Source organism: Scyliorhinus torazame, chromosome 29, assembly GCF_047496885.1.
Source record: "Scyliorhinus torazame isolate Kashiwa2021f chromosome 29, sScyTor2.1, whole genome shotgun sequence".
NCBI lineage: Eukaryota > Metazoa > Chordata > Chondrichthyes > Carcharhiniformes > Scyliorhinidae > Scyliorhinus > Scyliorhinus torazame.
Genome location: NC_092735.1, coordinates 15,791,823 through 15,816,325, shown reverse-complemented (window position 1 = coordinate 15,816,325; position 24,503 = coordinate 15,791,823). Strand labels below are relative to the sequence as shown.

Sequence of the window (24,503 nt, the reverse complement as noted above, 5' to 3'; positions counted from 1 at the left end):
CTCTATGATAGTGCCTTCTGGAAGGACACCAGGCACATAGGAACTCCGCCACATCCAGCTTCCCCCCCTCTTCCCGGTCACACACCATCTGACAAGGATTTTTGTTTTTAAATTATAAATTTAAGAGCGCCCAATTAATTTTTTCCAATTAAGGGGCAATTTAATGTGCCCAATCCACCTACCCTGCACATCTTTGGGTTGTGGGGGCGAAACCCACGCAAACACAGGGAGAATGTGCAAACTCCACACGGACAGTGACCCAGAGCCGGGATCGAACCTGGGACCTCGGCGCCGTGAGGCAGCAATGCTAACCACTGAGCCACCGTGCTGCCCACTCTGACAAGGATTGATGCTAGTCCTTCCTAATAGGACTGTGGGCTAGCTTTATCACATGGTCTACAGCAGCTCATGAATAAGGCCCATCATCACATTCTCCAGGGCAACTGGGAATAGGAATAAATACCAACCATGTCTATGATGCCAAGAAAGAAAATATGAGAAACATTGAATATCCCTTCTAAGTATAGATATCAATCTGGTGAATCTGTATTGTACACTCTCTATGACTTTTAAGTCCTGGATGTATTGATGGTGGTTTAACCAATACATTGTACCAATTTATAAATATTCCTCTTCTCCTGGTCCCCATTTGTAAAATTCCATTGGACATTTATGCTCCCACACTTTCAGAATAATATGCATCGGACCCCCAAGAATCTCTTAATCCATACGCACAAATTGAGGCTTGGTTTACAGACAGAAAGCAGAGATTAGGAATAACAGATTGTTTTCAGGTTTCCATTGCATAACCAAGCTTGCCACAGGTTTCAGTGCTTGGGCCTTCCTATTTACAATCTAGATTGCAACATTCCCTCTATGGAGAAAAACTATCCAGTCCCGCTTGCATGGGAATTGTCACGGGTGGGCTGGACAATTTGACGGACCACTTAAAGGTATGTTGACCTCAGGTGGAAATTTCCACTCTCGAGGCGGGAGCAACTGGAAAATCCCACACACTATTTATTTGGAGCACATGGAATATATTTAAATGTGCAGCTCCTTTAAATGTTCTTGCACAGCCCGTGTACTTGTGTTAAATTAAAGGGGCTGACTTGTTCGCCGACTACACAAGGGCTTTTGGGTTACTACACAGCCATATCGCTTGGAGGAAATATTGTTGGCAACATAGTTAGAGTGTAAGATTAAGGAGATCTTGTTGCAATTACAGAGGGCTTTGGTGAGGACACATCTAGAGTACTGTACATAGAATTGATCTCCATACCTTACAGGGAGTTCAACAAAGGTTCAACGGGTTCATTCCTGGGATGAGATTGAATAGAATGGGCCTGAATTCTCTGGAGTTTATAAGAATGAGAAGAATCTCAATACGTATAGAATTGACAAGGTAGATGCGGAGAAAATTCTCCTGGGTGGGGCAGCACGGTAGCACAGTGGTTAGCAGTGTTGCTTCTCAGCACCAGGGTCCTAGGTTCAATTCCCGCTTGCGCCACTGTCTCTGTGGAGTCTGCACGTTCTCCCAGTGTCTGCGTGGGTTTCCTCTGGGTGCTCCTGTTTCATCCCACAAGTCCCGAAAGATGTGCTTGTTAGGTGAATTGGACATTCTGAATTCTCCCTGTGTGTACCCGAACAGGTCCGGAATGTGGCGACTAGGGGCTTTTCCACAATAACTTCATTGCAATGTTAATGTAAGTCTACTTGTGACAATAATAAAGATTATCTTAGAATAAGGCATAGGCCATTTAAGATAAGGAGAAATTTCTTCACCCAAGAGGTTTGTGAATGCTCATTTGACAAATATATTCCAGACCGAGATCGATAACGTTTTCAATACTAAGAAAATCAAAGGATAAGGGTATCAAGTGGGAAAGTGAGGATCAGCCATAATCTTATTAAATAACAGAATAGGCTTGAAGAGCTGAATGGCCTACTCCTGCTTCTAATGGACAAACAGACAATCAGTTGATTGTCTATGGTTAGAATTGCAAAATGAGAGAGGACTTAAAATCTGTAATAAGAACTGTCTATAGGCCTTCAGACAGCAACAATGAAGCAGCAGAATGAATTCATTCAGTTATTCGGCTTGTAGCAAAAGCAAAATTGATTAAGGGTGAAACTTCAACTTTTACGTAGATTGGGAAGAGCAAATTGATCTTTTTCACAAAGGTAGTGAATCTTGCCTGCATTCAAAATAGATATTTGCAGCAAAATCTGAGCCAAATTGAGTTAATAATCTAACAGAAAGGGAACATTTATTTAACAGGGATCATAAGATGATTAAATTCAATATAGGTTTGAAAAGGGAGAGCTTAACACAGTTACTAAGATTCTATGCTTTAGTAGGACAGGAACTGAATTGATGGCCGCAAACTGGTCAAATCTGCTACTGGGCAAAACTACAGATAAACATAAAACTACAGAGCAATGTGCTCTAAAATAATTTAGCCCAATACAGGATCAGTATATATCCCCAAGGGGAAAGAACTCTGTTTACCAAATAAAACAGACGCAGTCGACAAAAAAAAAAAAGAGATAACATAAAACTAATGGAAAGAGCATTTTGAAGTACAAAGAATAGTGTAAATCCAGGGAACAGGGAGAGATTTTAAAAAAGCAATGACGCCAAAAATGTAGTAAGCTGCAAAATGGAAATTGAAAGAAACTTGAGGGATATCAAGGTTAGCAAATTTTTACAATTATATCAGAAGGTAGTCAGGGCAGTGTCTTCACTTTCAAAACAGATGGAATAACACTGCAAATGAAAATAAGGAAATGGCAGACTTGTTAGAATAATAGGATGGATACGGCACAGAGGAGGCCATGTGGCTTGTTGTCTGTGCCAGCTCACCACAAGAGCAACTCAGCTAGTTCCATGCCCCACATATCTTTGCCAAATATTTTCTCCACAGATAATTATCCAATTCTCTTTTGACAACAATGATTGAATCTGCCCCCACCACACTCTCAGGCTGTGCATACCAGATCCTAACCACTCATTGCGCAAGAAAGTTTTTCCTCGTGTCGCCTCTGGTTGTTTTGTCAATCACCTTAAATCTGCTCTCGACCCTTCTAGCAATGAGGATAATTTCTCGCTACCTACGGTCTAGAATCATGATTTTGAACACCTAGAGCAAATTTTCTCTCAACATCTTTCTCCAAAGAGAAAAACCCAGTTTCTCGAATTTATCAACATAACTGAGGTTTCACCCCTGGAATTATTCTTGGAAATCTTTCCCACCCCTCACTAGAATTATTCTTGGAAATCTTTCCCACACCCTCACTAATGTCTTCACTCCAGTAGAGGCCAAACCAGTTCGGTGTAAAGATTATTTCAATTGTAGAAAGCAGTGGGATTATCTTTCTGTGAGCTCACAGCCAACATTGCTGTGTTTAGTTATAGGGTCACTGAGGATTAGTAGTCTGAAATAACACAACTACTCCTTACTATCTATAATCCAGCATCAAGGACTGGATTATTCCACTCAATACATTCACAATGTCTTCCCCGATCCGCACCCAGTCCCTTCGCAGATTCCACATCTACAAGTCTAACCTGTACCAGCACAGAGTGCATTCACAGTCACCCCCTCCACCCCGTCCCATCTTGTACCCAAACCGGCTGGAATTTTCTACTCCCATTCGTGTTCGGCAGGTTCGGCAACGGGGGGAAAAAAATATCGTGAGAAGTCCAAAATTGCCTTTCATAATGACATGAAACCATGACACGATTGTCCCCTCTCCGCTGTCAGTGACAGGCCACGTTTCCCAACATTATGTTCTTATGTTCTTATTCAACATCGGGAACATTATTATAATAAATTTATATATTATCAGCCCCATATGGCAGAATCAACCCCCCCTGCCCCCATGTCAAAAGATCCCTCCACGCGGGGTACTGTCAGAATGGTGTGAAGTACAACTGGTCTCCAGAGGCGTGCACCTGGCGAGCAGTACTCCCAGGGGAGCTTGGGTGAGTGCAGTGCTTGCATTGGGGGGGAGGGGGGTCCATGCCTGGATGTTGACTCAAGGATGCACCTGGGTGAACTGGTTTGCTCACCCTGCACTGGGTGGCCTTTAAAAATGGCACCCCTGATTACAGAGTGTCTGAGTTGCTGGCTGGGCAGGCTAATCAAAGGCTGCCCCTGGGACCTGTGGCTTCAAGTTTTTTTATTCCAAGTTCCAGACTATATGATGGAGAAAGCCACCACTGTGGTCAGTGGCTTCAACGCTGCTTTTCCCATCTGACATTGGCCTTTGCCAATATCAGAAAATCCCAGCCACCGAGTGCATTCACTGCCATCCTTGCCCCCCCCTTTTGTATTTGCACTGAGTCCATTCACAGTGCCCCTGCCCCACCATCTTGCCCTGTATCAATACCATCCATTCAAATCACCCCTGCCACTCCTCCAATTCCCATGCTGCCTGTATCCACTCCAAGTCCCATTTACAACCCCCCCCTATTCTGGTTTGACATCCATGTAGTGGGGCCCTGCTGAAGTTCAATGAAATGTACAGTGGGTGATTTTTCTACGGGGGTCAAAACATGGGGTTGAGGAAGAAAAGATGCTAAACACTCCAGTTACCCAGCTGCTCATCTTCGGAGGAGTATCCAGAAGTGGATGCTGTGTAGATATCGGAGGAATTTGGAGTTGCTGACAGCACATTGCTCTTGTAGCCATTTGCTCTCCTTACCATTCCAGACAGCCTCTCATAATTGTCCTCAAGGCCAGGTGGGTCACCACCTGTTAGACATATTATAACATATAACTGATCAAAAATCATTATATTAAACAGCAAGAGGGAACTCATTACAGCAGAGATCATAATCTCTCCCATCTTCCCATCAATGGAAGTCACACTCCAATCCACCCAATTCCCACCTAGTGTGTTAGGTCAAAATTGACCCCAATATCTATTGTATTGCTGTTTTTTTCTACATATCAACAGCTTGGGTATTACTTTTCAGTGATGCCACAATGCCTTCCACCCATCTCTTTCACATACACCACTCAGGAATGTTCTATAAAAACAAATACATCATAGTCCATCATGGGACAAATGTGATCTAAAATGGTAACCACACCTGATCTTAGAAGAACATTAAGAACTTGAAAGTTAGGGTTAGAAGCCAAGGAAGGGTAAAGGAAAAATGCAGTTCCTTAGAGCAGAGCATGTTAAAGAAAGATTTAATAGAAATGACAACAAACTGAGATTGGGGAAACATTTGCAGGAGAGTGAAATTAATTAAACCAAGTACTGCCACTGGCAAGATGGGCTAAATGACCTCCTGCTGCACTGCATCATTCAATGGTTTTACAAGTCAAACTTTATAGAATTTATATGTAAAGGACTATAGCTGTGTTTCGACCTTGGTGTTAAAGCTGCTGTAAGGTTCCCCATGGATATAGACAGAAGCAAATGTATTACACCCATATTCTCAGTTACTAGTCCCTGGAATCAAGATTTCTGAACAATCAACAATCTCCCGCTGTGGAACACGTACCGATAGGCTCAGACACAGTCTCCACTTCAGGTTCCTGCCAGTAGGGATCGTTGGTTATTGGTTGACCCAGCATGGAGGCAAGACTGCATTGACTATTCACTGAGCTGTTGGATATTGAGCGTTTCATGCTGGGCACGGGCGTATTGCGTGGCGTGGGCCCTGAGCGTTTAGCATTCGGTTTTTTCTTGAATATCCTTAAAGGTAAATAAAGGTTCATTAAATCATAAGACCATAAGACATAGGAGCGGAAGTAAGGCCATTTGGCCCATCGAGTCCACTCCACCATTCAATCATGGCTGATTTCAACTCCATTTACCCTCTCTCTCTCCATAGCCCTTAATTCCTCGAGAAATCAAGAATTTATCAACTTCTGTCTTAAAGACACTCAACGTCCCAGCCTCCACTGCCCTCTGTGGCAATGAATTCCACAGACCCACCACTCTCTGGCTGAAGAAATTTCTCCTCATCTCTGTTCTAAAGTGACTCCCTTTTATTCTAAGGCTGTGCCCCTGGGTCCTAGTCTCCCCTGCTAATGGAAACAACTTCCCTACATCCACCCTATCTAAGCCATTCATCATCTTGTAAGTTTCTATTAGATCTCCCCTCAACCTCCTAAACTCCAATGAATATAATCCCAGGATCCTCAGACGTTCATCATATGTTAGGCCTACCATTCCTGGGATCATCCGTGTGAATCTCCGCTGGACCCGCTCCAGTGCCAGTATGTCCTTCCTGAGGTGTGGGGCCCAAAATTGCTCACAGTATTCTAAATGGGGCCTAACTAATGCTTTGTAAAGCTTCAGAAGTACATCCCTGCTTTTATATTCCAAGCCTCTTGAGATGAATGACAACATTGCATTTGCTTTCTTAATTACAGACTCAACCTGCAAGTTTACCTTTAGAGAATCCTGGACTAGGACTCCCAAGTCCCTTTGCACTTCAGCATTATGAATTTTGTCACCGTTTAGAAAATAGTCCACGCCTCTATTCTTTTTTCCAAAGTGCAAGACCTCACACTTGCCCACTTGAATTTCATCAGCCATTTCTTGTACCACTCTCCTAAACTGTCTAAATCTTTCTGCAGCCTCCCCACCTCTTCCATACTACCTGCCCCTCCACCTATCTTTGTATCATCGGCAAACTTAGCCAGAATGCCCTCAGTTCCGTCATCTAGATCGTTAATATATAAAGAAAACAGCTGTGGCCCCAACACTGAACCCTGCGGAACACCACTCGTCACCGGTTGCCATTCCGAAAAATAACCTTTTATCCCAACTCTCTGCCTTCTGTCTGACAGCCAATCGTCAATCCATGTTAGTACCTTGCCTCGAATACCATGGGCCCTTATTTTACTCAGCAGTCTCCCGTGAGGCACCTTATCAAAGGCCTTTTGGAAGTCAAGATAGATAACATCCATTGGCTCTCCTTGGTCTAACCTATTTGTTATCTCTTCAAAGAACTCTAACAGGTTTGTCAGGCACGACCTCCCCTTACTAAATCCATGCTGACTTGTCCTAATCCGACCCTGCACTTCCAAGAATTTAGAAATTTCATCCTTAACAATGGATTCTAGAATCTTGCCAACAACCGAGGTTAGGCTAATTGGCCTATAATTTTCCATCTTTTTCCTTGTTCCCTTCTTGAACAGGGGGGTTACAACAGCGATTTTCCAATCCTCTGGGACTTTCCCTGACTCCAGTGACTTTTGAAAGATCATAACTAACGCCTCCACTATTTCTTCAGCTATCTCCTTTAGAACTCTAGGATGTAGCCCATCTGGGCCCGGAGATTTATCAATTTTTAGACCTCTTAGTTTCTCTAGCACTTTCTCCTTTGTGATGGCTACCATATTCAACTCTGCCCTCTGACTCTCCGGAATTGTTGGGATATTACTCATGTCTTCTACTGTGAAGACTGACGCAAAGTACTTATTCAGTTCCTCAGCTATTTCCTTGTCTCCCATCACAAAATTACCAGCGTCATTTTGGAGCGGCCCAATGTCAACTTTTGCCTCCCGTTTGTTTTTAATGTATTTAAATAAACTTTTACTATCATTTCTAATGTTACTGGCTAGCCTACCTTCAAATTTGATCCTCTCTTTCCTTATCTCTCTCTTTGTTATCCTCTGTTTGTTTTTGTAGCCTTCCCAATCTTCTGACTTCCCACTACTCTTTGCCACATTATAGGCTTTCTCTTTTGCTTTGATGCATTCCCTAACTTCCTTTGTCAGCCATGGCTGCCTAATCCCCCCTCTGATAACCTTTCTTTTCTTTGGGATGAACCTCTGTACTGTGTCCTCAATTACTCCCAGAAACTCCTACCATTGCTGTTCTACTGTCTTTCCCACTAGGCTCTGCTCCCAGTCGATTTTAGTCAGTTCCTCCCTCATGCCCCTGTAGTTACCTTTATTTAACTGTAACACCTTTACATCTGATTCTACCTTCTTTCTTTCAAATTGGAGATTGAATTCGACCATATTACGATCACTGCCTCCTAAGTGCTCCCTGACTTTAAGATCTTTAATCAAGTCTGGCTCATTACATAACACTAAGCCCAGAATGGCCTGTTCCCTCGTGGGCTCCATCACAAGCTGTTCCAAAAAGCCCTCCTGTAAACATTCAATGAATTCCCTTTCCTTGGGTCCACTGGCAGTATTATTTACCCAGTCCACCTGCATATTGAAGTCCCCCATGATCACTGTGACCTTGCCTTTCTGACATGCACTTTCCATTTCGTGGTGCATTTTGTGCCCCTGGTCCTGACCACTGTTAGGAGGCCTGTACATAACTCCCATTATGGTTTTTTTGCCTTTGTGGTTCCTCAACTCTACCCACACAGACTCCACATCATCTGACCCCATGTCGTTTAGTGCTATTGATTTAATTTCATTCCTAATTAACAAGGCAACACCGCCCCCTCTGCCCACCTCTCTGTCTTTTCGATAGGTTGTGAATCCCTGGATGTTTAAATGCCAGTCCTGAACCCCCTGCAACCATGTCTCTGTGATGCCTACCACATCATACCTGCCAGTCACAATCTGGGGGGTTAGTACCTGGACATGTGAAAAAAAGAGCTGTATTTACATAATGTCTAGAATTTCTCTTAGAAATGTACATGTGATTTTAAAGTGCATTGAGCCAAGTTCTTTCTACTGTGAAAAGGAGGAAGTGAAAATACTTAACTGCTTTTAATGTGATGAGGAATTGTCTATCAAAGCATGAGTATTTATAAACATTCTGGTTAGCGTCAAGCACCCCGGAGTAATAAAACTGCCAATCGCTAATTCGCTGGCGAATACAATGTGTTGCTATGTGAAACTGAATGGACGATTTACATTTCAAAGGCTGTCAAGGACTTTTGAGGAAACCTCTGATACTTTTAACAGCTGTTACTTTAAATACATCTGCTGCATCAGACAAAAGTAAGTGAAAACGCATTGATTTTTCATTATACTGCCTGGACTGCTCTTCAGCTTCCAGGCAGGGGTCTCTGATTTGAGGGGGGGGCGGGCGGTCACCTGCATGCGCATATGCACACACCCCAATCAAGACCCCCCTCTCCCCTTCAAGCACCTGGGCATCAACCCCAGTGCCCCTGGACTCATTGCCCGAGAGCGGAAGATGGTTACTCACCTCCCCGGATCCTCACAGCAGCCCTTCTGCCAGTCTCACATTTTTAAAAAGGTGTACTAATCGGCGCCCTCATTACCACTTGCTGGGGAAGCGGGTGGATGAAGGGAGGCCATTAAATGGGGTGCCGTTACAGTTAATTGTATGGCAATTGGCCGTAAGTGGTGATTATTGGATTCTTGCCACGCTACAGCAGGTTCCTGATTTTGCCAACTGGGGTGAGCCGGTTAGATCGCAAAACGATCGGTGCCTAGCACGGTTCCAGTTTTCAACCTCTCCCGCGATCTAATGGCCTTGTCGCACTCTCGCTTAAGAGCAACACAGCCATTAAATTGCGCACTAAATGTGGGTAAATAATTGGGCATAAATCTCACCAAACAACTCGCCCAAAATGACAATCAGAAATGTTTCAGTTAAATTGCGCCCAAAATTGAGTCCATATGATTCTTCTTCAGACTGGGAACAAACGCGAAACAATAACTCTGGGGGGCATTTTCCGTCTCCTTTTTTGGAGGACAAGGCGGAGAATCAAATCGAGTGGGAGTCCCAAAGCGGCCTTAATGCCGGTGGGATTTTCACACTCCATTGTCCCCACCCCTTCCCAGTGAAGGAATTCCTGCCATGCAATGATAGGAACCAGATCTAAATACATTTTAATATAATTAAACATAATTCAATGCTGGTTCCCATAGGACAGGAAAGATGTTATTGAACTGGAGACAGTGCAGAGGAGATTCATGAGGATATTGCCAGGATTGGAAACATTTAGTTGTTAAGAAAGTTAGGTCAGGGTGGATTAGTTTTACTTGTGAGGGCCGAGGGGAACCTTAGTTGAAGTGTATAGTTATGATGGGCCGAGATGGACAGCGCCGATGAGGCTCCAGAGGCACGGCTCCGGTGGTCGACCAGTAATGACGAGGTGGTCACGGGGGAGAGCGGGAGTTTGGAGATGGTACATTTCGAAATTGAAGCTGCTGATACAACAGAAGATCGGCCATTGACTGGGCCAGAGATGGAAGAAGTCGTCCCGACCTTGGAGAAACTGGCCTCAGAGGTATGTGGTGACCCGGACCAGGTCTTTGAACAGGTTCCTGTAATTTATTCCCAAAACATCAATGACACCGATGACGGATGGGAGGACATAGATGACAATTGCAATGACAGCAACATGGAGATTGCAATAGCAGGCAACTCTGAGGCTGACCCTGAGGAAGAGCTGATGACAATTTCATTATGCAGCTCCCCAGGTCATAGAACATAGAACGATACAGCGCAGTACAGGCCCTTCGGCCCACGATGTTGCACCGAAACAAAAGCCATCTAACCTACACTATGCCATTATCATCCATATGTTTATCCAATAAACTTTTTAATGCCCTCAATGTTGGCGAGTTCACTACTGTTGCAGGTAGGGCATTCCACGGCCTCACTACTCTTTGCGTAAAGAACCTACCTCTGACCTCTGTCCTATATTTATTACCTCTCAGTTTAAAGCTATGTCCCCTCGTGCCAGCCATTTCCATCCGCGGGAGAAGGCTCTCACTGTCCACCCTATCCAACCCCCTGATCATTTTGTATGCCTCTATTAAGTCTCCTCTTAACCTTCTTCTCTCCAACGAAAACAACCTCAAGTCCATCAGCCTTTCCTCATAAGATTTTCCCTCCATACCAGGCAACATCCTGGTAAATCTCCTCTGCACCCGCTCCAAAGCCTCCACGTCCTTCCTATAATGCGGTGACCAGAACTATACGCAATACTCCAAATGCGGCCGTACCAGAGTTTTGTACAGCTGCAACATGACCTCCTGACTCCGGAACTCAATCCCTCTACCAATAAAGGCCAACACTCCATAGGCCTTCTTCACAACCCTATCAACCTGGGTGGCAACTTTCAGGGATCTATGTACATGGACACCTAGATCCCTCTGCTCATCCACACTTCCAAGAACTTTACCATTAGCCAAATATTCCGCATTCCTGTTATTCCTTCCAAAGTGAATCACCTCACACTTCTCTACATTAAACTCCATTTGCCACCTCTCAGCCCAGCTCTGCAGCTTATCTATGTCCCTCTGTAGCCTGCTACATCCTTCCACACTGTCGACAACACCACCGACTTTAGTATCGTCTGCAAATTTACTCACCCACCCTTCTGCGCCCTCCTCTAGGTCATTGATAAAAATGACAAACAGCAACGGCCCCAGAACAGATCCTTGTGGTACGCCACTTGTAACTGAACTCCATTCTGAACATTTCCCATCAACCACCACCCTCTGTCTTCTTTCAGCTAGCCAATTTCTGATCCACATCTCTAAATCTCCCTCAATCCCCAGCCTCCGTATTTTCTGCAATAGCCTACCGTGGGGAACCTTATCAAACGCTTTACTGAAATCCATATACACCACATCAACTGCTCTACCCTCGTCTACCTGTTCAGTCACCTTCTCAAAGAACTCGATAAGGTTTGTGAGGCATGACCTACCCTTCACAAAGCCATGCTGACTATCCCTGATCATATTATTCCTATCTAGATGATTGTAAATCTTGTCTCTTATAATCCCCTCCAAGACTTTACCCACTACAGACGTGAGGCTCACCGGTCTATAGTTGCCGGGGTTGTCTCTGCTCCCCTTTTTGAACAAAGGGACCACATTTGCTATCCTCCAGTCCTCTGGCACTATTCCTGTAGCCAATGATGACATAAAAATCAAAGCCAAAGGTCCAGCAATCTCTTCCCTGGCTTCCCAGAGAATCCTAGGATAAATCCCATCAGGTTTGATAAAGATGACCCAGTGCCTGGGTCAGCTCAGCCAGAGAGAATTGTCACCTTGAGTGACGAAGAACAAATGAGCGATGCTCCAGCAATCCAAGAAGGGGTGAGACCTGCAACCCCTTCTTCCAACCTTCACTCAGACACCAGAAACAGAGGTATTCCAACATGTCAGTGAGGCCACACAAGTGGGCGTGGTCATACCACCCAAAGACGATGCAACGTCTAAACCTCTGCAGACCTCTCAGCTAACAACCAGCACCATGCCAGAGGCTGCTACGAAAAAAAAAGCAAGAGACACACCAAAATCCATCATCGTGTTCTCAAAATAAAGAGAAGACTGGGAGAGCTAGCTCATCCCACCAACAGACCAGCAACGAATACAGTCGCAAGTAGCAAACAACATTATGCAAGGAAGCGAAAGAGAAAGCGACTAGTAACACAAGTATGGCAGTCATGGACACAGGCCTTTCAAAGGCACAATGCGAAGAGCAAGAGAAACAAGAGGCCGGCATTATAAACCGAAGAGGCTGGCAACAGCTCGAATGATCAGAGGTGATCCTGTGAGGGAGGCACAATGATCTGTGCAAAGGAAAAGGATACTTGTCAGGCACAGCATGTTTATGGACACATTAGTAAAACTTGTTCACTTTATTAGCCAAATAATATGAATGTATAAAGTTTAACGATCAATGTTGCTTGTAAATGTATCTTAATGTTTTGTGAGGAAGAGAGATGTGGTGATATACCTATGGACTATATCATAGATGGATGGTGTGACCTCCAACCAGCAGATGGCAGTGCAGACCCAACATGCGGTCTCAAGACCAAGGTCATGTGATCAGTAACTCTCATACAAGGGGAGACACATCCGGCCATCTTCAGAAGACGATTGAGGAGGTAATAAGACATACAAGTGGTGGGTGCTAGGTGCAGATTCCAGAGGAGTAATAAGCAGACTCCATGATAACGTGCTCTATAGCAGATTGCTATCTTACCACACGAGACTCAATAAAAGATTCTGGTTTAGACAAGTTGAGGTGTTTGGTGGATTCCTTCGTATGGCATAAAAGACCAAACAACATGAAGCCTCTTCTGTTCCATAATTTTACTCAGTGTCTTGCACTGCGCAGCCTGATCATTGTCATGGTCACAGACACTCCTGATTTAGAGTGCGTCTACAGCACCAACAGTGTGGTTCACAGTGAGAAGGAAAGCTTTATGCCACAGTAACAGTCACTAGTGCCCTATCTGTGAGTTCTGGAATAAGAAATGCCCCAACTTCCTAATCAAACTGCAAATCACTTTGGTCCACAATAACAGCTGCCAGACATCCCCCCCCCCCCCGGCTGCTGTACACCTCACTGAGTGTGGAATTCATTGGTTAATTTCTAAAATCTCTTTAGTACAACGCGATCTTAAAGCGATGATCAAGGATGACAAGTTGGCAGAATTTTGAAATTTGCATTCTAGTTTCACTTTGCTTTAACAGACAGGGGAGAGTTGGGAAAGAATGATTCGGCAAGACACTGGAAACACCTGTTTCCTGACGAGTTGCTAATTGAGAACACAGTTTTAAAAGTTAGTGGGACCCACCTGACAGGACTCTCCTTGTAGGACATAACACTCCCGGTAACAGATCCGCCACTGCTGCTCGAGGCATCATCATCATCTTGATAGTAACCACTTGTTGCAAGACGTGTGCTACGTCGTGACATCCTCAATGGGTTCTGATACTCTCACACAGAGGGACAGCAACTCAAACTAAACTCAAAGGGAAACAGAATCCATTAACACCCACATCGCCAACTAAAGAGACAACATACATGAGATGTTAAAGGGAGTGTTTAACAGTCCATGTATACGTCTACCACTGTAAAACAAAACTAGCTACAGTACTGGTGGGGAGAGGACAGTCACTGTATAACACAGGAGTACAGTACTGGTGGAAACAGCTCTGTCACTGTGTAACACTGGGGTACAGTAATGGTGGGGACAGGTCTGTCACTGTATAACACTGGGGTACAATACTGGTGGGGACAGATCTGTCACTGTAGAAATGGGGTACAGTACTGGTGGAGACGGCTCTGTCACTGTATAACTGGGGTACAGTACTGGTGGAGATGGCTCGGTCACTGTGTAACACTGGGGTACAAAACTTGTGGAGACGGCTCTGTTACTGTATACCACTGGGGTACAGTACTAGTGAGGACCGGTATATCAATGTATAACACTGGTACAGCATTGGTGGGGACAGGTCTATCAATGTATAACACTGGGGTACAGAACTGGTGGGGACAAGTCTTTCACTGTATAACAGGTACATTACTGTGAAGTCAGGTCTGTCACTGTAAAACACTGGGGTGCAGTACTGGTGGGGACGAGTCTGTCAATGTATAACACTGGGTACAGCACTGGTGGGGAACGGGTCTGTCACTGTATAACACTGGGATACAGTACTGGTGGGGAATGGGTCTGTCTCTGTATAACACGGGTACAGTACTGGTGGGGACAGGTCTGTCTCTGTATAACACTGGGGTATATAGTGCACTGCATATGCGGATTGGCAGTTGTATGTGTGACTGATGTTTGCTGCAATACTGCAGGTGGTGCAGAGATACAGCCATATTTCAACATCATGTTGACAAACAGGAGCAATGTTGAGCAATGGACAATCCACATTAAATAATCCCAATTACAGACTGGCTCATCATTCAGCATTTTACTCTCCCTGCTTCAGCATTAGTCACCAATGTTCCCTTCCATTCCTCCAACTATTTGAAATTTGAGCAACGCAGTACAGAGGAAAATGAGAAAACAAGAATGTCAGAACTACAAGAACTGGCATTGCATCATAAAAGTACTGACCACACCACTACCAGCTGCTCCACCGCCTTTAGAAACAGACTGAACACAACATCAACTGCTAGTCACTCACTCGCCACACAGTCAGGGCATCAGCAACTGCTGCTGGGGTCACTTCACTACCACATGTTGAGAGCAGGCTGGAATCAGCAGTACACACTGGGTGTGAAGGGAATAAACAGAGATCAGTGGTACACGCTGGGTGTGAGGGAAATGAGCAGAGATCAGTGGTACACATTGGGTGAGAGATGATTGAACAGAGATCAGTGGTACACACTGGGTGTGAGGTGAATGAACAGAGATCAGTGATACACACTGGCTGTGTGGTAAACGAACAGGGATCAGCAATACCCAGTATAAAAAAAACACAATGCATGAAATGGGTAAGGTTCATCGGAGTTGAAAAGCTTCCAGGCACTCTGACAAACTGCTGTGTGGATGTTCAAAGAGACGTGGGTGTACTTGTACAAAGAACACAAAGTTAGCATGCAGGTACACAAAGCAACTTGGAAGTTAATGATACATTGGCCTTTATTGCCAAGGGTTTGGGGAACCAGAATAAGGAAGTCTTGCTACAGTTGTACAGACTTTGGTGAAGCCACACCGAGAGCACAGTTTTGGTATCCATATCTACGGAAGGATATACTTTCATTGTCTTGGGAGATGGTACAGTAACGGTCGTTTTTTAAATTCTTTTCATAGCTTGTGGATGGCATTGGCTAAGCCAGCATTTGTTGCCTATCTCTAATTGTCCTTGAGAAGTTTCACTGGACTTGTTCCTGGCATGGAAGGGGGAGGGTTGTCCTCTGACCAGAGGCTGCGTAAACAGGGTCTACATTCTCTGGAGTTAGAAAGAATGTGAGGTGATCTCATTGAAACATACAAGTTTCTGAAGAGGCTTGACAGGGTAATCACGGAGTGGTTGATTCTCCCCAACTGGGAAATCTAGAACACGGGGACAGTCTGAAGATAGGGGTCCAATTATTTAGAACTGAAATTATAAGAAATGTCGTCACTCAGGATGTTGCGAATCTCTACCTCAAGAGATTTGGGAATGGTCCATTAATAACACGGTAGCACTGTGGTTAGCACTGTTGCTTCACAGCAGCAGGAACCTGGGTTCGATTCGCGGCTTGGGTCACTGTGTGTGGCGTCTGCACGTTCTCCCCATGTCTGCATGGGTTTCCTCCAGAGTCTCCGGTTTCCTCCAAGTCCCGAAAGACATAGGGGAATTGGACATTCTGAATTCTCCCTCTGTGTACTCGAACAGGTGCCGGAATGTGGCGACTAGGGAATTTTCACAGGAACTTCTTTGCAGTGTTAATGTAAGCCTGCTTGTTGCTGGAGCGCAGTCGGGGGGAGGGTGGGTTGGCGCTGCCAAACTTCTGCAATTATTACTGGGCGGCTAATATAGCCATGATCAGGAAGTGGGTAGTGGAGGAGGGGTCGGCATGGGAGCGGATGGAGGCGGCATCATGCAAAGACACCAGTCTGGGAGCATTGTAACGGCACCTCTGCCGTTCTCGCTGGCCCGATACTCCACAAGTCCGGTGGTAGTGGCGGCTCTGAGGATCTGGCGGCAGTGGAGGAGATATAAGAGAGTGGAGGGAGCATCGATTTGGACCCCGATTTATAACAACCACAGGTTTGTACCGGGTAGGCTTGGTGGCGGGTTCCGGAGTTGGCAGAGGGCAGGAATTAGAAGGATGGGGAATCTATTTATAGATGGGAGCTTTCCCAGCTTGAAAGCTTTGGAGGATAAATTTAAATTGCCAGCAGGGAATGGTTTTAGGTATTTGCAGATGCGCGACTTCCTGAGAAAACAAGGTGCCGGCCTTTCCGCTGCTGCCGCCATGGGGGATACAGGATAGAGTAGTTGCCAGTACCTGGGTGGCAGAGAGGAAGGCATCGGATATTTACCAGGAGCTATCGGAGGCGGGGGAAACTCCGGTGGAGGAGCTTACGGGCAAGTGGAAGGACAAGCTAGGAGGAGAGATAGAGGCGGGTCTATGGGCGGATGCCCGAAGCAGGGTTAATATCTCCTCATCATGTGCCAGACTCAGCCTGATACAATTTAAGGTAGTCCACCAGGCACACATGACAGTGGCTAGGATGAGCATGTTTTTTGGGGTAGAGGATAGGTGTGCGAGGGAAGCCCAGCAAATCATGTCCACATGTTCTGGGCATGCCCGAAGCTCAGAGGGTTTTGGCAGGGTTTTGCTAAGGCAATGTCCACGGTGCTAAAAACACGGGTGGTGCCGAGTCCGGAGGTAGCGATCTTCGGAGTGTCGGAAGATCCGGGAGTTCAGGGGGTGAAAGAGGCCAACGTCCTGGCCTTTGCCTCCCTGCGAGCCCGGGAGACGGATTTTATTAATGTGGAGGGACTCGAAGCCGCCGAGTGTAGAGACCTGGGTTAGTGACATGGCTGGGTTTCTCAGTCTTGAGAAAATAATGTTTGCCTTAAGGAGGGTCAATGTTAGGGTTCTCCCGGAGGTGGCAGCCGTTCGTCGACTTTCGCGGGAAAATTGAAAATGTCAGCAGATGCAGTATTCCAAGGGGGGGGGGATTGTTGTTTTATGGTTGGGGTGTGTGAAGATTGGGCTGGGAGGGGAAATGTTTATTTTACCATGTTGATGTCATTGTTTTTGTTACTGTTATAAAAATTTTCAAATACCTTGATAAAATATTATTTTTAAAAATGTAAGCCTACTTGTGATAATAATAAAGATTATTATTCTTAAGGTTAACATAGGTAGATGTTTGGTTTTCTCAAGAAATCAAGGGCTATGGGAAGAGGGCAGGAAAGTGCAGGTTGAAGATCAGCCATGTTCAAATTGAATGGCAGTGCAGACTCGACAGGCCACATGGCCTACTCCTGCTCCTATGTCTTGTGTTCTAATGAAGTCCAAGATATATCATTGTTGCCCTTCTCCCATGTGCGAATTTCCTTGTGTTTTAAAAAAAAATCTTTTTGTTCTCATTTTCAACAAATAAACAACGAAACAAACAAAAAACAAATACAATAACAATCCCCCAAACAAAAACAGTACCCCCTCAATATACAGATCAAAACACTCACCTGTGCTTTCCAGGTAAAAAAAGTCAATCTGTAGTAAACATTGTAATTAAAAATAACAATAACCCCAACCACCCCCCCCCCCCCCCCCCCCCCCCCCAAATTTCAATGGCAACCAAATCTCGAAAGTGCATAATAAACAGTCCCCATGAATTGTAGAACCCTCCTTTCATCCCCCTCAGCTCAAATTTCACCTTTGCGAATCAGAAATTCCAGCAGATCCCCCCGCCAAGCCGAGGCACAGTGTGGAGAAGCTGACTTCAACCCCAACAGGACCCGCCTCAGGGCAATCAGCAACGTATAGGCCAAAACATCTGCCCCACACCATCCTGCAGCTCGGGCTGGTCCAATACCCCAAAAATGGCTTCTAGGGGCCCTGGTTCCAAGTTCACGTGTAGTACCCCCGAGATGATACTGAAAATCTCCCTCCATTACCTCTCCAGCTTTGGACAGGACCAAAACATATGTACATGGTTTGCGGGGCCCCTCCCACAATGCTCGCATACGTCCTTAAAGAGCCGGCTCATCCTCGTGAGGTGCACCCTGTACACGACCTTCAGTTGTATCAGCCCCAAACTCGCGCACGAAATTGAGGCGTTCACCCTCCGGAGCACCTCACAACACAAACCATCTTCCATAATCTCCCCAACTCTTCCTCTCACTTGGCTTTGATTCCCTCCATGGACGCCCCGTCCTCCACCAAAATCCTCCTGTAGATCACCGACACCACCCCCTTCTCCATTCCCCCCGCCGTCAGTACCTCTTCCAACAATGAGGGGGGTTGGTGCTATCGGGAAGCTCTGAATCTCCTCCCTAGCAAAGCCTGGGACCTGCAGGTATCTAAACCCTTCCCCTTGCCAGAGTCCATACTTCTCCCCCAATTCTTTCAAACCAGCAAAACGTCCCCCCAAGAACAGGTCTTTTAATACCCTGATTCCCCTCTCCTCCCATCTAGCCTCCCCAGCTCAAATCTGTGATTCCCCTCTTCAGCATCTCCCCTGACCCAGCCCCCAGCTTAAAGTGTTGCCTCAACTGCCTTCAAATCTTCAGTGTTGCCACCACCACTGGACTCCCAGAGTACTTCCCCAGGGTCATTAGGAGCGGTGCCGTTGCCAGCGCCCTCAACCCCGACCCCCTGCACAGACCTTCCTCTATTCTAATCCACCGAGACATCGTCCCCCTCCCAACTCAACTCCCCAATTTTTCAGCATTCGCCGCCCAATAGTAATATGACAAATTTAGGAGGTCCAACCCCCCCTGCCTGCTGTCCTCTCTGCAGGACCACCTTCCTCACCCTAGCTACCTTCTGTCATAATATCCACTCATGTATATAATGAGATGCAGACAGGCAGTGATTGACACACAGGATGACCAGTGAGCACACAACACAGTGCAGCCAATCACCAGATAGGACACTACCACTATAAAGCCAGAGGGCGCCAGGTTTCCCGCTCTCTCGGGACCCAGCCACTGAGACAGTCAGACTCCACGAGCTAGCAAGTGCAAACACCATACGGCAGCTAGTAAGTCTGGTCAGGCTTCTAAAAGGTCTCCATTCAGTTCAGTATAGTGTAGACAGCTGATTATGTATATCAGTTCTATCGTTGAATAAAACAGTGTTGGATCTTCTCCCGTGTTAGACGTCTATTTCTAGCTTTCCTTCCATCGAGTGCAGTCCACATCGAACCTACCTGCCTAACACATCATGGTACCAGAGTGATACTGATCTTTGACGGACCTACCTTGAGTGAATCAGCAATGACCAGCAAGCAGCCATCCGATGAAATGGAAAACATCCAGCCTCCTCCGTAGCTCCGCATCTCCGGAAACCTCGGCGCCAATTGGAAAATCTTCAAGCAAAAGTTCCTCTTGTACATCGAGGCCTCCGATCTCGAAGCAGCATCGGATGCCAGGACGATCGCTCTATTTCTCTCCACTGCGGGGGAACCTCGCTATCCACATCTACAACTCCCTTACGTTCGCTGACGGCGAAGACAAAACGAAAATCAAAACAATCCTGCTGAAGTTTGACAGCCACTGCAACATTGAAGTGAATGAGACCTTTGAACGGTACGTTTTCCAGCAGAGGCTTCAGGGTAAGGATGAACCTTTTCAGTCCTTCGTCACCCATCTCCGCATCCTAGCGCAGTCATGTAACTATGACTCGACGGCTGATTCCATGATCCGGGATCAGATCGTTTACGGGGTCCACTCCGACTCCCTTCGGCAGCATCTCCTGAAAGTCAAACAGTTGACCCTCTCTGTCGCTATCGAGACGTGCGTTGTCCATGAGCATGCTAAGAATCGTTACTCCCACATCAGAAACTGCAAAGCTGGCCTCCCACGAGGCAGAACGGATGCAAGCCACTGCACAAATGCAGGGCCTGAGCATCGAGGAGAGTGGCCGTTTTGCGCGCTTTTCTCAGGTCCCTGCACATGCACGCCACGACCTAGTGGACGATGAGCCCGACAACCCGACTGCGCAGGTGCATACGTCGACCAACCGCACTGCGCATGCGCGATGGCGCACAGAACACGCTGACGTCGGCGTCATGGCGTGTCCGAATTGTGGCTCCGCCCATTTAAAGCGGCAATGTCCGGCAAAAGGACACCGGTGTCTGCAGTGTGGCAAGCTTGGCCACTACGCAGCCCTTTGCAGATCTGCTCCACTGCTCAGCAGCGAGCGATCCCAGCTGCGGCGCAGAAGCGTCCGCTCAATACAACAAGGTATGACAGATTCCGATCCCGACAGCCCCCGATGCGGAGTGCCTCAAGTCCCCATACCAGGTGGGCATCATAACTACACATGCGTTGCCTTCCACCACAACGGCGAAACGCCTCTCGATCCTCAGTGTGGATCCTGACGACGAGTGGTGTGCTGTCCTCACAGTTAACAAGGCTCGCATCTTAGAAGGGTGGGCGGGGGAAGAGGGTTTTCCTAGGGGCACTTGAGAAAGGAAAAACAAACATATGGGAAAGTCAATATGTGCGGGAGGAACCCATTGTACAAAGTTCTGTATTATGTTGGATTGATATGGTTATGTCTTGCTCTGCGACTTTTCTTTTCTTTTTGTTACGGGGCGGGGGGGGGTTTAAATGGTTGAAAATTTTTGTTGAAAAATTCTGATTAAACATATTTATTTAAAAAAAAGGCTCGCATCTGATTTAAACTGGACACCGGCGCATCAGCGAACCTCATCTCAAAATACGACCTCGACACCATCCGCACCAGACCGACCAAGCATTCTTCCACTGGCCTGCCTGCTCCTTGGCTACAATGGCAATGCCATAGCTGCCAGTGGCTCCTGTCAACTAGGGGTATCCAACAAGGTGATCAAGGCAACATTGCGGTTTGAAATCGTCGGGCCTGACAGAGCGTCCCTGCTCGGTGCTCCTGAACTTGGTTCAGCGAGTCCACCATGTCATCATCACCGGTGACGGCCTCGCCCGATGGAAACTTGCAAGCCGACATAGATGACATTATCATGCAGTACCACAGCGTATTCGATGGAATGGGTATGCTCCCATACCGATATAAAATCCTGCTGAAGCCGAACTGTAATTCATGCACCACGCCAGGTGCCGGCACCCCTCAAGGATCGTCTGAAGAAGCAATTACAGGACCTCCAAGACCAGGGCATCATATCGAAGGTCACAGAGCCAACAGAATGGGTCAACTCCATGGTCTGCGTAAAGAAGCCATCAGGGGAGCTTCGCATTTGCATTGACCCTAAGGATTTAAACCGCAACATCATGCGGGAGCATATACCAAAACGTGAAGAGTTGACCTGTGAGATGGCTCATGCCAAATTCTTTACTAAGCTGGACGCCTCCAAGGCTTTTTGGCAAATACAGCTGGATGCGTCCAGTCGCAAGCTGTGCACGTTCAACACCCTGTTCGGTCGCAACTGCTACAACCGGATGCAGTTTGGGATCATATCTGCCTCCGAAGTATTTCACCGCATCATGGAGCAGATGATGGAGGCCATCGAGGGGGTGCGAGTATATGTTGACAACGTAATTATCTGGTCCACAACGCCCCAGGAACACATCGCTCGCCTCAAGAAGGTATTCCAGAGAATTCATGAACATGATCTCCAGCTCAACATAGCCAAGTGCTCATTTGGTCAATCAGATATTAAGTCCCTGGGTGACCACATCTCGCAGCAGGGCGTGCGACCAGATGCCGACAAGGTCTCGGCGATCAACGCCATGAAGACCCCGGAGGACAAGAAGGCGGTCCTCCGCTTCCTCGGGATGGTCAAATGCATCGGGAAATTCATTCCCAATATGGCATCCCACACCACGGCTCTCCGCCGTCTTGTCAAGGAGTCGACGGAATTCCAGTCGACGGCTGCCCACGCATGAAGAGGAATGGCGTGAACTGAAAGCAAAGCTCACCACAGCCCCAGTTCTCGCGTTCTTCGACCCAACCAAGGAAACCAAGATATCGACTGATGCAAGCCAGGACGGCATTGGGGCGGTGCTCCTTCAGCAAGATGACTCCTCGTCCTGGGCTCCAGTGGTGTATGCCTTCAGGGCCATGGAGCCCACTGAGCAACGGTACGCTCAGATTGAGAAGGAGTGTCTGGGCCTCCTGACAGGGATAATCAAGTTTCATGACTACATTTACGGCCTGCCAAAATTCACGGTAGAAACGGACCACAGGCCTCTAGTCCATATCATCCAGAAGGATTTAAATGACATGACACCTCGGTTACAGCGAATTCTTCTTAAGCTACGCCGCTACAACTTCAAACTTGTCTACACGCCAGGCAAAGAGCTGATCATTGCAGATGCCCTATCCAGGTCCATTACCACACAGTGTGAACAAAGTGACTTCATCTGCCACATAGAAGCGCAAGTGCAGTTGTGTGCCACCAACCTTCTGGCCTCTGACGAACGGGTGGTCAAAATTTGTGAGGAGACGGCCAAGGATCCTCTGCTGCAGAGTGTGATGCAGCACCTTACCAATGGCTGGCAGAAGGGACAATGTCCCCAGTTCTATAATGTAAAAGACGACCTGACGGTGGTGGAGGGAATCCTTCTGAAACTCGACAGGATCGTAATTCCTCAGAGCATGAGGGCTATGGTGCTGGGCCAACTCCGTGAGGGTCACCTTGGGGTCGAGAAATGCCGACGCAGGGTTCGGGAGGCAGTCTATTGGCCGGGCATCAGCCAGGACATTGCCGACACAGTCCTCAGCTGCCCTACCTGTCAGAAGTTTCAACCAGCTCAAACCAAGTAAACGCTGCAACAGCACGAGATCGTGACCTCTCTGAGGTCCAATGTAGGTGTAGACCTTTTCCACGCCAAGGGGCGTGACTACCTACTCCTAGTCGACTACTTCTCCAATTACCCAGAAGTGGTGAAACTGTCCAACCTCACGTCGAAGGCGGTAATCAAAGCCTGCAAAGAAACGTTCGCCAGGCATGGGTTTCCGCTCACGGTAATGAGCGACAACAGTCCTTGCTTTTACAGCCAGGAATGGTCTGATTTTGCACAGTCCTACAACTTCCGTCACGTAACCTCCAATCCCCACTACCCGCAGTCAAACGGGAAGGCCGAGAAAGGGGTCCATATTGTAAAGCGGTTGCTGTGCAAAGCTGCAGACTCAGGCTCCGACTTTAACCTGCCGATTCTGGCATACAGGGCAACCCCACTGTCCACTGGGTTGTCTCCAGCGCAGATGCTCATGAATCGCACTCGGAGGACCACAGTTCCAGCCATCCATGTTCCAGACCTTGACCACCTCACGGTCTTACAGAGAATGCAGCAGTCACGGGCCCAACAGAAGGCCACATACGATGCTCATGCCACGGATCTACCCGAGCTGGCCCCAACTGATCATGTTCGTGTCCAGTTGCCTGAGGGCGGCTGGTCAGCCACAGCTGTTGTGAACAAACAAGTGGCCCCATGATCATTCCTTGTCCGCATGGCTGTTGACTCCCTGCTACGGCGCAACAGATGGGCACTGCGAAGAGTTCCACACCCGCTACCTGACCGGCGTGCCCGCCGCCTACGATGCTTCCTCCGGACGTACCCTGCCACAAGGCCTCTGATCTACCAGCAATCCTGCCGGCCCATGCGACCACTGCGATCCCGCCTATCCACGTGCAGGAAGCTCCTGATCCACCTCTGCGGCGATCGACAAGAATTCGTCGCCCACCACAAAGACTGAACTTTTGTACATTTTGTGACGTCATCGATTTAACCTCTGTAAATATTGTTTTGTTTGCCATGTATCTGCACTATCGACACCTTCCTATGTAGATACATTCATTTAGACACCTTTTGTATATAGTCAGGCATTATATATATATATATATATATATATATACACGCACACCTTCGTATTTATTTATCTAAAAACAAAGGGGAGATGTCATAATATCCACTCATGTATATAATGAGACGCAGACAGGCAGTGATTGACACACAGGATGACCAGTAAGCACACAGCAGCCAATCACCAGACAAGACACTACCACTATAAAGCCAGAGGGCACTCGGTTTCCCGCTCTCTCGGGACCCAGCCACTGAGACAGTCAGACTCCACGAGCTAGCAAGTGCAAACACCATGCTGTAGCTAGTAAGTCTGGTCAGGCTACTGAAAGGTCTCCAGTCAGTTCAGTATAGTGT

At 46.9% G+C, this 24,503-nt stretch overlaps 1 protein-coding gene across 3 annotated transcripts in view; it reads right to left on the bottom strand.

Moving 5' to 3' along the window:
* The window catches only part of sun2 (Sad1 and UNC84 domain containing 2), a 136,064-nt gene that overhangs the window by 55,680 nt on the left and 55,881 nt on the right, over nucleotides 1–24,503 (bottom strand). For 2 of the 3 annotated variants that reach the window (XM_072492109.1, XM_072492108.1), the window contains exons 2-4: nucleotides 13,517–13,684; nucleotides 5,522–5,715; nucleotides 4,602–4,760 (exon numbers count right to left, since the gene is read on the bottom strand). In XM_072492109.1, coding sequence (XP_072348210.1) covers nucleotides 4,602–4,760; nucleotides 5,522–5,715; nucleotides 13,517–13,638 — 475 coding nt within the window. In that variant the 5' untranslated portion in view covers nucleotides 13,639–13,684. The remainder of the gene's footprint in view (nucleotides 1–4,601; nucleotides 4,761–5,521; nucleotides 5,716–13,516; nucleotides 13,685–24,503) is intronic. The other variant, XM_072492110.1, reaches the window with a different exon arrangement.